Here is a 13,478-nt window from a genome sequence, read left to right as displayed (position 1 = left end):
GGTTTTCAATAGTCTATACTTTTAAATGTTGTTATTTTCCACCTTTCATGCTGTGAATGAGAAATTGATCTTTTCTCCCAAAAGCCAGACTCTATTTTCATATTAAATACTGTACTATTACTGAACATACAAGAAACATGATCATATCTAGATGAATAGATAAGGCAAAATTTGGATTCCCAGGTTTGGGGAAACTTTAGTTGGAATTAATGAAGACTGCTTTTGATCTAGTCTGCCAGATTCCTTCTCTTTTTAGGGTCTTATTATTGCTTCTAGATACTTTTCAGATCTTACTGTAAGCCTCCTACTTTTGTCTTTGTTTTCAGATCAGTGATTTGAAGCATTTGTTTTTACATCAGACCGTCTAGGTTTAAAATCTGACCTCTACCAGACATTTAGGTGTGTTAACCTGGGCAAGTCGCTGAATGTCTGTAAGCTCCAGGTTCCTGATTTGGAAATGGTGATGGGGAACGCCACCTCACTGAAGTGTTGCACATAGGGATTTAAAACAGTTAATTTGGACTTGTCTGTAAGTGGAACGCACTCTGTCATGGTGGCTGTGGTTAATAATTTTCTTAAGGCATGACTGTGATGTTTTGCTGGTGATTTTGGTATCTACCATTCTGTTCTTCCTTGGTGTTCTTTAATTGCTAATTTTTTTTTCCAGACTGCACCGTTTAATTTTAATGATGATGATTTGCTGCCACCTACAGGCTAATGTGGAAAGAGCAGAACATGTCATTACCGACTTTCTTAGATGCTGAATATAAAATCTCAAGGTCATCCTGGCAGACTTGAAGCCAGCTGGACAACCCGTCATCCTTTTTTCTGAGAGATTTATTTTCCTTGATACCCTAGCCACATATTTGAATAGAACCAGAATCCCCTTGGATTCTTTTTGGAATTGGGCAGTATACATAAAGCATTGTTAGCAATCAGATACTGTATTTTCCCCCTTATTTGAGTAGATTTGCAAAACAGTGTGTATCAAAAAGGCATGAAAGAGTCTTTGCTATTTAAGTAATGGTTTGGTACCTGAGTTTTGCTTGTTTTGTTTTGGAGATCTGTTCTAGTTGGAGAGCTTGGGAGTTCTGTACAAAACATTAAAAATAAAATAATGTGTAACACGTAGCTCTGTTATGGTTCTTACTGTGTTGCCTTATAGGATAGATTTACAAGCACACTCAGATGCTGGGAAATGGTTTCTGACAGTACATAGGACAGCACCTTGTTCACAGTGTGATTTGGCTGGAGTTGGAGTAAGAGGTGCCAATGCCAGCTAGCAGGAGACGGGTCTAGTAAGGGCTGTGTGCCAACCTCAGGGGTCACACTTCGCTTTGAAAACAGTAAGGAACCACCAAAGGATTTTAAGCTGAAGAGTGACACAATCAGATTTCTATTATAGAAATATTATTTGGGCAGTCTGTTCACAGATATTTTAGAGGAAGACCTGTGGAAGCAATTATGCGTTGAGCTTTTCTACCTGCTGATTGTACCTATTAAGTATTTTATATGCAGTCAAGAGCTTACTCATACTTTTTGCCAGTCTGATTTGTGGTTTTTGAATTATTTGTGTTACTTTTATGGCTTTCACAGTTCTGTACATACTTTCCAGGTAGGCACTATTTTGGTGCTGCCATGCTGATGATTATTATAATTATTAACTACTGTTAATTGGTGAAGTACAGCAGACCCTGTACCAAGTGCCTTTGTAACTTGTACACCGTGTACATAAGCATCATCTCATTGATTCACATAATTCTCTAATGTTTGCTGTGACGCTGGCTGCTTGCTCCACAATGTGGCTACTCTCCTTCCTTTTTCTTCTGTGTCTGCTCCCTGGCGCCTTGTGTTGGGCAGGATGCCACATTGCTGCTGTGACTGAACCAGTACTTCTCAGAAATGGTCCTGGGGGGTAGCAGGGAACAACTGCAGTGGCTGTGATGCTCACTGGTAGGAAGAGTGCGCAGAGGAGTAAACCTTCCCCTGGTTTCTTTGCAAAATAAATAAATAAATAAATAAATAAAAATCTGTTGCCAGAGGAGACTTTGCAATCCCAAACCTGTAAACTGAACTGAAGCGTGAAGCCTAGGGTGAGGCAGCTATGGCCAGGAAGGGGGTGACAAAAAGCTTAGTCATCAAATAATGTGCGAATACAATATTTTAAAAAATTAATGTAAAAGAAAATCATGAATAAAATATCTCAATTTTAAATAAAGATGAGATTAGCAGTAGTGCTGTTCATGCAGAGCCATTTTGGAGTTTGAGACAAAAGAAAGTATCAGCAATACTGATCCTGCAATTTAAAATTTTGGCATTTTGTTCATCGTGGGTTCTTTGAATTTGATTTTAAAAAAATATTCCATTAAGATATTTTTGTTGAGTGTTTTAGTGGCCTCTTCAATTTTGCACCCAAGGTTGGGGTGCCTTTCTGGCCTCATCTTAGCCTGTGGGTAAGGGTTGGGCAGGAAAAGAGGGGAGATCTGAGGGGCAGCTGCCTGCTGGTCACTCTCCAGTCATTCTTCCTGACAGGCTCTGTTCCAAGGGGATTGGGTACGGCGTGATTGGTCTTCAGTAGTGTGGAGTGTCTCTATGTGGCTGTTGGTCATGTCTCTGAACATATAGCTTAGTATTCTTTTATAAGGGCATCTGGATTTTTTATATATGTATGTGAGATATATATGATATATATGGTATATGATATATATGATACATATATGAGATATATATTATTACTGTTTTTAAGCTATAAGAAGTGGCAGTGGCTCACGCCTGTAATCCAAGAACTTTGGGAGGCTGAGGCAGGAGCATGGCTTGAAGCCAGAAGTTCAAGGCCAGCCTAGGCAACATAGCGACACCCTGTCTCTACCTCCTAAAACAAACAACAACAAAAAGAAAACCTACAAGAATATGTTTTCTGCCTCCACTAATGGAAAGAAACAGAATAAAATTTACTTGGGACACTTAGTTCTTTCAGTGGTTACTCCTTTACTGAGTTTATGAAATGTTGACTTTGATTACCACAGCAAGCTGAAGAGATGTGCAAACTCCTGCCCCGGGTTAGTGGGAAGGAGCTAAAATCTTTCATCTAATTTATACTGATTTAGTTGTATAGCAATTTAAAGCCTTGGCAAGATCTCATTTTGGGCCCTTCACTCTTCTGCCATAACTATATAGTGACTGAGACTATGAACAGAAGCTAAGAGAATGCTATATTTTCTAAATTCGTGTTTTGGCAGAGTTTGCTTGGTGGTTTCCGGTGGTTAGCTCAGATTTTTTGTCCTTTGCTGAGAGAGCCAGGTCATTTGAATGTCCAGAGATGAGATGTGTGGATCTGCTCTAATTGGCTTTATTCTGGCTGGGACAGTGAAGGAGCTTAAAGAAGGATTTTACTTAGATTTTGTACTTTAAACAATTGTTTAAATCCCCAACCAGGTCTGCTGAAAACAGAGCCAGTCCCTGAGGAAGGAGAAGATGTTGCTGCCACCATCAGTGCCACAGAGACCCTCTCAGAAGAGGAGCGGGAAGAGCTAAGAAGAGAACTTGCAAAGGTAAAGAACCATTCCTTTTGTAACTTTATTTTTGCACTTAAAATGTACTGTCATTTGTGATTCTAAAATACATGATGATATGTTTATAGTTAGTTCCAGGGGAGAGAAAGTACATGTGTTTACTTCTCCAGCAGGTCTTGAGTAGGGGAGAGGAGATAGAGGAGGTTGACGTTGGTTCATTTTTATATGAGACAAATGTATGTATGGGTAAAATAGATGTGAAAAGTAGGGTGTGAAACAGGAAATGAATGAGAGGAGTACTAGTGAATGTCTTCTAAGGGACTTCACCGAGGTCTGATACACTTGCTCTTCAGTGCATCAATGACTTTGTTCTACCCTTGGCTGTGTTGCAGAGATGGGCACTTTCAAACTTCCTTCCACCTTTCCTTCCTTCCAGTTCCCTCCTTCCCTCCCCTCCCTGCCTGCCTTCCCTCCCCTCCCCTCCCCTCCCTCCCTTCCCCTCCCTCCCTTCAGTCCTTCTTTCCCTTCCCCTTCTCTCCCCTTCCTTCCTTCCTCCTCCCTCCCTCCCTCCCTCCCTCCTTCCCTCCTCCCTCCCTCCCTCTCTCCTCCCTCTCTCCCTCCCTCTCTCTCCCTCTCTCTCCCTCTTCCCTCCCTTCTTTCTTCTTTCCTAACTTCTTCCATGAAATTCATTTAACATAAAAATTAACCATTTTATTCTATTTTATTTTTTGAGATGGAGTCTTGCTCTATTGCTCAAGCTGGAGTGCAGTGGCACAGTCTTGGCTCGTTGCAACCTCTGCCTCCTGGGTTCAAGTGATTCTCCTGCCTCAGCCTCCTGAGTAGCTGGAATTACAGGCATGTGCCACCATGCCCAGCTAAGTTTTATATTTTCAGTAGAGATGGGTTTCGCCATGTTGGCCAGGCTGGTTTCGAATTCCTGACCTTAAGTGATCCACCTGCCTTGGTCTCCCGAAGTGCTGGGATTACAGGGAAAAAATTAACTATTTTAAAGAGTAGAATTCAGTAACATGTAACATTCACAGTGTTGTGCAGCTGTCAATCCTTTCAAGTTCCACACATTTTCTTCACCTCCGAGGAGATCCCTGTACTCATTAAGCATTCATTCCTGGCTCCCCTCCTTCAGCCCCTGGCAATACCTAATTTGCTTTGTGACTCCATGAATTTAACTGTCTTCTGGTTATTTCATATAACTGGAATCATACAATATGTAACCTTATGTATCTGGGTTCTTTCCCTTCATGTTTTTGAGCTTTATTCATGGTGTAGCACATGTCTGCTTCATTCTGTTTAATGGCTGAATAATATTCCATTGTATATATCTACTGTATTTTGTTTATCCATTCATCCATTCATAGGCATTTGGGTGATTTTCACCTTTGACTATGGTGGTTAGTGAATTAGGAACCTTTTATGAACAAATACTTGCTTGAGTACCTAGTTTCAGTTCTTTTGCATATATGCCTAGATATGGAATTGTTTCATCACATGATAGTTCCATGTTTAATGTTTTAAAACATTTTTTGACTTTTTTTTAAGAGACAAGGTCTCACTGTGTTGTGTGGGTTGGTGGATTATGCAGTGGCATGATTATACTCACTATAATGTTGAACTCCTGGACCAAGCAATCCTCCTGCCTCAGCCTCCTGAGTAGCTGGGACTCCAGGTACATGCCATTATGCCTGGCAGATTTTTTAATTTTTATTTCTCATAGAGATGAGATTTTGCTATGTTGTCCAAGCTGGTTTCAAACTCCTGGCCTCAAGTGATCCTCCTACCTGGGCCTCCCAAAGTGTTGGGATTACAGGTGTGAGCCATCGTTCCTGGCCCATGTTTCAAGTTTTTTGGGGAACCACCAAACTGTTTTCACAATATTGACACCATTTAATATTCCCATTAGCAATTTCTCCACATCCCTGGCAATTTGTTATTTTCTGTGTTTTTGATTGTAGTCATCCTAGTGGGTGTGAAGTGATATCTCATTGTGGTTTTGATTTGTGCTTTTGCTGTTACATCTAAGAATTCATTTCTGAATCCCAGATCATGAAGATTTACCCCTGTGTTTTCCTCTAAGACTTTTATAGTGTTGGCTCTTAAGATTTAAGCTCTTGATCCATTTTGAGCTAATTAGTGTATGTGGTTTTGGTAGGGATCCAACTTTATTCTTTTGCATGTGGCTAGTTTTCCCCAGTGAATGCTTGTGGCATCCTTGTTTAAAAAAAAGAAATTCAGTTTACCATAGATGTATGGGTTTATTTCTGGACTCTGAATTTAGTTACATTCATGTATGTGTCTTTTCTTTTGACAGTATCACACTATTTTGATTACTATAGCTTTGTATTAAGTTTTGAAATTGAGAAGTATGAGTTCTTTACCTTTTTCTTCTTTTTAAAAATTGTTATTCCTTGCAATTCCATGTGAATTTCAGAATCTGCTTTTCCACCCACACAAAAATGCTATTGGCATTTTGATAGGACTTGCATTCAATTTATAGATTGACTTGGTGAGTATTGCCATTTTAACAATATTAAGTCTTCCAGTCCGTGAACATGAAATGTCTTTCCATTTATTTAGTTCTTAATTTATTTTAGCAATGTACAAAACATTTTTCTGTGTACGAGTCTTATACTTCCTTAGTTATATTTATTCCTAAGTGTTTTATTCTTTTTGATGTGATTGTAAATGGATTTTTAAAAAAAATTTTCTTTTCAGGTTGTTTATTGCTATTATATAGAAATATAACTGAATATTATATCTTGATCTTATATTTTACAGCTTTGTTGAATTTATGAGCTCAAATATATTTAAAATTTTTTTTTTGAGACAGGGTATCACTCTGTCACCCAGGCTAGAGTGCAGTGATATGATCATGGCTCAGTGCGACCTTGACCTTCCAGCTCCAGTGATCCTCCTGCCTCAATCTCCTGAGTAGCTAGGACTACAGGCACTTGCCACTGTCCACCTGGTTAATTTTTTTATTTTTCAGTAGAGATGGGGTCTTGCTACATTTCTGGACTCAAGTGATCCTCCTGCCGTGGCCTCTCAAAGTGCTCGGATTACAGGCATGAGGCACCACACCCACTCTTGAATAGATTTTTTTGTGGATTCTTTCTTTTTTTTTTTTTTTTATGGTGACAGTTTCGCTCTTGTTGCCCAGGCTGGAGTGCAGTGGCACAATCTCGGCTCACCGCAACCTCCACCTCCCGGGTTCAAGTAATTCTCCTGCCTCAGCCTCCCAAGTAGCTGGGATTACAGGAATGTGCCACCATGCCCAGCTAATTTTGTATTTTTAGTAGAGATGGGGTTTCTTCATGTTGGTCAGGCTGGTTGTGAACTCCCGACCTCAGGTGATCCGCCTGCCTCGGCCTCCCAAAGTGCTGGGATTACAGACATGAGCCACCGTGCCTGGCCTTTTTTGTGATTCTTTAGGACTTTCTATATATGAAATCATGTCATCTGTGATTAAACACAGTTTTACTTTTCCTTTCCAATTTGAATACCTTTGATTTATTTTTCCTGTCTAACTGCTTTGGCTAAACCTCTTCAGTACAGTATTGTGTAACAATGGTAAAAATGGATATCCATGTCTTTTTCTCTTATCTGAGGGGGAAAGCGTTCAGTCTTTGACCATAAGTATGATATTAGCTGTCATTTTTTCACAAATGGACTTGCGTTGAGGAAGTTCTCTTTTATTCCTAGTTTTAGTGTTTTTTTTTTTTCAGGAAGAGTATTGGATTTTTATGAAATGCTTTTTCTTCACATATTGAAATGATTGTATTTTTTTCCCTTTATTATTATATTAATGTGGTATATGACAGTGATTGATTTTCATGTGTTGAATAATCATTGCATTCCTAGGATATATTCCACTTGGTCATGTTTTATAATCCTTTTGATATGCTTCTGGATATTCATAAGAGATATGGGCTGCTGTTTTCTTGTGATGTCTTTCCCTGGCTTTGGTAAATAGGGTAATGCTGGCCTCTTACGATGAGTTGGAAAGTGTTCTGCCATCTTCTGTTTTTTAGAAGAGTTTGAAAAGGTTTGTCCATTCTTTAAGTGTTTGGTAGAATTAACCATTGAAGCTATCTACTTTTAGACTTTTCTTTGGGAGAATTTTGATACTGGTTCAATCTCTTTACCTGTTCAGATTTTCTCTATTTTGTTGGGTCAGTTTGATCATTTATATATTTCTATGAATTTCTCCATTTACTCTAGACTATCTAGTATGTTGGTGTACAATTGCTTATAATATTCTTTTATAGTCCTTTCTGTTTCTGTAAAGTTAGTATTAATGTCCCTACTTTCATTTGATTCTAGTTATTTATGTCTTCTCTCTTTTTTTCTGTCAGTCTAGCTATAGGTTTGTCAAGTTTGCTCATCTTTTTCTTCTGTTCCCTTCCGTTCCTTTTTTGAGATGGAGTCTTGCTCTGTCGCCGAGGTGGCTGGAGTGCAGTAGCAGCAATCTTGGCACACTGCAGCCTCTGACTCCAGGGTTCAAGCAATTCTTGTGTCTCAGCCTCCCTGGTATCTGGGACTACAGGCGTGCACCATCACGCTCGACTAATTTTTGTATTTTTAGCAGAGACGAGGTTTTACCATGTTGGTCAGGCTGGTCTTGAACTTCTTTTTTTTGTTTTGAGATGGAGCCTCACTCTGTTGCCCAGGCTGGAGTGCAGTGGTGCAATCTCGGCTCACTGCAACCTCTGACTCCCAGGTTCAAGTGATTCTCCTGCCTCAGCCTCCCGAAGAGCTGGGATCACAGGCACGCGCCACCACTCCCAGCTAGTTTTTGTATTTTTAATAGAGACGGGGTTTCAGTGTGTTGGTCAGACTGGTCTCCAACTCCTCCCCTCAGGTGATCCGACCTCCTTGGCCTCCTAAAGTGCTGGGATTACCGGCATGAGCCACTGCCCATGGCCGTCTTTTTGTTTTCTTTTTTTTCTTAACCCTGAATGCATTGTTGATCTTTTTAAAGAATGCACTTTTGCTTTTATTCATTCTCTCTATTGTTTCCTTTTGTCTGTTTTATTTTATCTTCACTCTAATATCTAATCTCTTCCTTATTATTCCCTTCCTTCTCTTAGTTTTGGGTGTAGCTTACTATTTTTTAAATTTTTCTCTAATTCCTTAAGGTGTGTAGAGTTAGGTTATTGAGTTTTTTTTTTTTTTTATGTAGGCATTTACAGCTATATATTCCTTACTGACAGTGCTTCAACTGCATCCCATAAGTTTTAATATGTTGTTTTTGTTTTCCTTCATTTCAAAGTATTTTCTAATTTCTTTTGTGACTTCTTTTTTGGCCCATTGGTAGTTTAAAAGTGTGTGGTTTGATTTTTACATAGTTGTGAATTTTCTGGTTTTCCTTTTGTTTTTGATTTCCAGTTTCATGGTGGTGGTTGGAGAAGGTGCTTTGTATGAGTTTAAGTCTATAGAGACTTGTTTTGTTGCCTAACATATACTCTGTCCTGGAGAATGTTCCATGTGCATTTGAGAAGAGTGTATTTTCTATTTTGGGGTGAGTTGTTCTGTACATATGTGTTAGGTCTAGTTGATGTATGGTATTGTTCAAGTCTATCTCTTTGATCTTCTGTCTGTTTGTACTACTCATTTTTTTTACCCAAAGTTTTATAAAGAGTGGGATAGAATGGATAAGGCAGATGGGTGATAAACTGTTTTTTTTTTTTTTTGAGACAGAGTTTCACTTTGTTGTTGCCCAGGCTGGAGTGTGGTGGCGTGATCTTGGCTCACTGCAACCTCCGCCTCCCAGGCTCAAGTGATTCTCCTGCCTCAGCCTCCTGAGTAGCTGGGACTATAGGCACGTGCCACCATGCCCTGCTAATTTTTGTATTTTTAGTAGAGATGGGGTTTTGTCATATAGGCCAGGCTGGTCTCGAACTTCTGACCTCAGGCGATCCATCTGCCTTGGCCTCCGAAAGTGCTGGGATTACAGGCATGGGCTGCTGTGCCTGGCCATATATTTTTATATTTGTAGAGGGCATTAGAATACAGATAACCTTTTCCCATTTAACTGATTTTCAGAAACATTTTTATGCCAATATACTCTTCTGCAACCTCATTTTAAGTTGCTTCATAGTCCATTTTGAATGTCCGCAAGCTCATTTTTAATTTATATTATTTATAAACATTTGGATTTTTCCATTTTTTGCTATTATGAATAATAGTTTGATGTAAATACCTTCATGTAAGCCTTTATGCACTTCTTTAATTAGTGCTTTAGGATAAAGTCCTGGAAGTAGCATCATGCCTGGGTCTAATGGTTTTTAAGAGTATATAGCAACATGGCCAAAATGCTATCCAGAATATTTCTTATAATGTTTTGAAAGAATATTTTTTTTTTTTTCAAATCCTTGGTAGTTCTCAGTATTGTTTTATTATCAACAAAATAAAAATAATAGTGATAGCACCTAATGTCTACAGACTACGGGCTGTGTGGGAGGTGTTAAGCTGAGCTCTTTACATGCATTATTTCATTAATTATTACAACAGTCTTATGAGGCAGGTGTTATTATCATGATTGATGGAAGAGGAAACATAGTCTTTATTTAACAAACGAAGTTACCAGCTGTATGATTTGTAAATATTTTCTCCCATTCTGTGGATTTTCCTTTTCATTTTCTTTATAGTCCCCTTAAAACATTTTTAAACTTAAATTTTTTATTAAAAAATTTTAGATTCGGGGGTACATGTGCGGGTTTGTTACATGTTAATGCCTCATGATGTTGAGGTTTGGGCTTCTAATGATCCTGTTGCCCAAGTAGTGAACATAGTTTTTCAGCTCTTTCCCCCAACTCTCCCTCTCCACTTCTGGAATCCCCAGTGTTTAGTGTTCCCATCTTTGTGTCCATGTGTACCCAGTATTTAGCTCCCACTTATAAGTCAGAACATGTGGTATTTGGTTTTCCGTTTCTGTGTTAATCTGATTAGGAAGATGGCTTCCAGCTGTATCCATGTTGCAGCAAAGGACATGATTTTGTACTTTTTAGAAAGGGCTGCATAATATTCCTTGATGTGTATGTACCACATTGGACAACGGGCACCTGGGTTGATTTCATGTCTTTGCTATTGTGAATAGTGATGCAATAAACTTATGAGTGCCGGTGTCTTTTTGGTAGAACAATTTCTATACCCAGTAATGGGATTGCTGCCAGGGATCCCATTCCCAATGGCAATGGTAGCTCTGTATTAAGTTATTTGAGAAGTATCCAAATTGCGTTCCACAGTGGCTGAACTTTAGGACTGTTATGAATGATGCCGCTGTAAGCAATTGTATACAGCTTTTTGTATGGATGTATTTTTTTTTTTTTATTGTTGTTTGTTTTTTGAGACAGAGTCTTGCTCTGTCGCCCAGGCTGGAGTGTAGTAGAGTGATCTCAGCTCACTGCAACCTCTGCCTCACGGGTTCAAGGGATTCTCCTGCATCAGCCTCCTGAGTTGCTGGGATTATAGGTGCACCACCACCATGCCTGGCTAATATTTGTGTTTTAGTAGTATGGGGTTTCACCATGTTAGCCAGGCTGGTCTAAAACCCCTGACCTCAAGTGATCTGTCCACCTTGGCCTCCCAAAGTGCTGGGATTACAGCCGTGAGCCATTGCACCCAGGCTGGATGTGTTTTCAATTCTCTTGGTTATATATACCTAGGAGTGGAGTTGCTCGGTCATATGGTAGTTCTATGTTTAACTTTTTGAGGAACTCTTAAACTGCGTTGCTGCCAAACTTCATTTTACCTTCTCACCAGCTGTGTCTGAGAGTTCCAGTTTCTCCACATCGTTGCCAACACTTATTAATGTCTGTTGTTTTTTTTTAATATAACCATCCTAATGGGTATGAAGTGGTATCTCCTTGTGGTTTTGATTTGCATTTCTCAAATTACTAATGAATGGTGTTAAGCATCTTTTCATGTGCTTATTGGTCATTTGTATGTCTTGGGAGAAATGTCTATTTAAGTCCTTTGCCCATTTTCTAATTGGGTTGTCTTTTTATTGAGTTGTAAGTTTCTTTATATGTTGTGGATACTAGACTGTTATTAGATATGTAATTTGCCAATATTTTCCCCATTCTGTTGGTTGTCTTTTACTTTCACAATAGCATCGTTTGAAGCACAACCTCTCGGCATCCTCCCTTTCCCAACCTCTAACACCCACAATTTTACTCTCTACTTAGATGGGTTCACATTTTTTCCTTGGCTTCCACATGTGAGTAAGAACATGCAGTATTTATCTTTCTGTGCCTACTTTATTCTGCTTAACATATTATTCTCTAGGCTCATCCATGTTGCTTCAAATGACAGGATTTCATTCTTTTTTATGGCAGAAGTGTATTCCATTGTGTATACCACATTTTCTTTATCCATTCACCTGTTGGTGGACACTTGGATATTGTAAGTAGTGCTGCAATAAACATGGGGGTGAAGGTATCCCTTTGATATACTGATTTCCTTTCCTTTGGATAAATACCCAGTAGTGGGATTGCTGGATTATATTGTATTTCTATTTTTAGTTTTTCTGAGAAACCTCCATACTGTTTTTCATAGTGGCTATACTAATTTATATTCCCACCAACAGTGTATAAGAGTTTCCTTTTCTCTGGATCCTTGCCAGCATCTGTTACTTTTTGGTTTTTTGATAACAGGCATAATAATAGGTGTGAGGTGATATCTCATTTTGATTTTGATTTGCATTTCCCTGATGATTAGTGATGTTGAGCATTTTTAATATATTTGTTGGCCATTTATATGTCTCTTCTGAGAAATGTCTATTTAGATCCTTTGCCCACTTTTTAAATGGAATTGCTTGTTTGTTTTGCTGTTGAATTGAGTTCCTTATATATTTTGGATATTAGTCCCTTGTCAGATGAATAGTTTGCAAAAATTTTCTCCCATTCTACAGGTTATCTCTTCACTTTGTTGATGATTTCCTTTAATTTAGTCCTTTTTTTTTTTTTTTTTTTTTTTTTTTAAGACGGAGTCTTGCTCTGCCACCCAGGCTGGAGTGCAGTGGCCGGATCTCAGCTCACTGCAAGCTCCGCCTCCCGGGTTTACGCCATTCTCCGGCCTCAGCCTCCTGAGTAGCTGGGACTACAGGCGCCCGCCTCGTCGCCCGGCTAGTTTTTTGTATTTTTTAAGTAGAGACAGGGTTTCATCGTATTAGCCAGGATGGTCTCGATCTCCTGACCTCGTGATCCGCCCGTCTCGGCCTCCCAAAGTGCTGGGATTACAGGCTTGAGCCACCGCGCCCGGCCAGTCCTATTTGTTTATTTTTGTTTTCGTTGCCTGTGTTTCTGAGGTCTTAGCTATAAAATCTTTGTTTAGACCAATGCCCTGAAGTGTTTCTCCTATGTTTTCTTCTAGTAGTTTTATGGTTTTGGGTCCTTCGTCCTTTTTGAGTTGATCTTTGCATATAGTGATAGACACATCAGAGATACTTAATCATGCTCTTTATGCTTTTAAGGTCACTCTATTTTACATGTATATGTTGAATTAAGAAATTGCAGCCATGATGTGCTGGGCTAGGTGTGTTAGCAGCACAAGCTACCCAACAAAGGTGGGGAATATACGGTGTTGTGCATTGTTCAGAAAGATTTACAGTGGTTTGTCTTTGCAGCTTTCATTAGAGGAAGTGAGTACCTCAGAGAAGGCTAAGGGGTGGGAAACTTACCATTTAAGTCTATTCTTAGAAGTGTCTGAAGATTTGGAGTTTGAAGTAGAAACAGAGGAATTGGGAAGCTTAAGAGAGAGTACATGAGAATTCAGCCAGTAAACTGAGACGTGCATTCAGAAAACCTAGATAGAAATTCTGGTTCCTACATTATTTGTTTGATGACTTTGGGCAAATCATTTAATTTACTTAATTTTGAACCTTATTCTTTCCTCTTTTTTTGTCCTTTTCTTCTCATATTCCACTTTGTCAGTGTATATCTTAAAATG

The 13,478-nt window shown here is 39.1% G+C and overlaps 1 protein-coding gene across 8 annotated transcripts in view; it reads left to right on the top strand.

The window, feature by feature from the left end:
* Window positions 1–13,478, top strand: part of TPD52 (tumor protein D52) — a 140,773-nt gene that overhangs the window by 106,199 nt on the left and 21,096 nt on the right. For all 8 annotated transcript variants that reach the window (XM_033203570.1, XM_033203571.1, XM_033203569.1 and 5 more), the window contains exon 2: window positions 3,436–3,551. In XM_033203570.1, the coding sequence (XP_033059461.1) occupies window positions 3,436–3,551 (116 nt within the window). The remainder of the gene's footprint in view (window positions 1–3,435; window positions 3,552–13,478) is intronic.

This window comes from Trachypithecus francoisi, unplaced genomic scaffold (assembly GCF_009764315.1).
Source record: "Trachypithecus francoisi isolate TF-2019V2 unplaced genomic scaffold, Tfra_2.0 Lachesis_group7, whole genome shotgun sequence".
NCBI classification, from domain to species: Eukaryota; Metazoa; Chordata; class Mammalia; order Primates; family Cercopithecidae; genus Trachypithecus; species Trachypithecus francoisi.
Note: the sequence above shows the minus strand (reverse complement) of the source record. Positions and strands in the feature narration are given on the sequence as shown.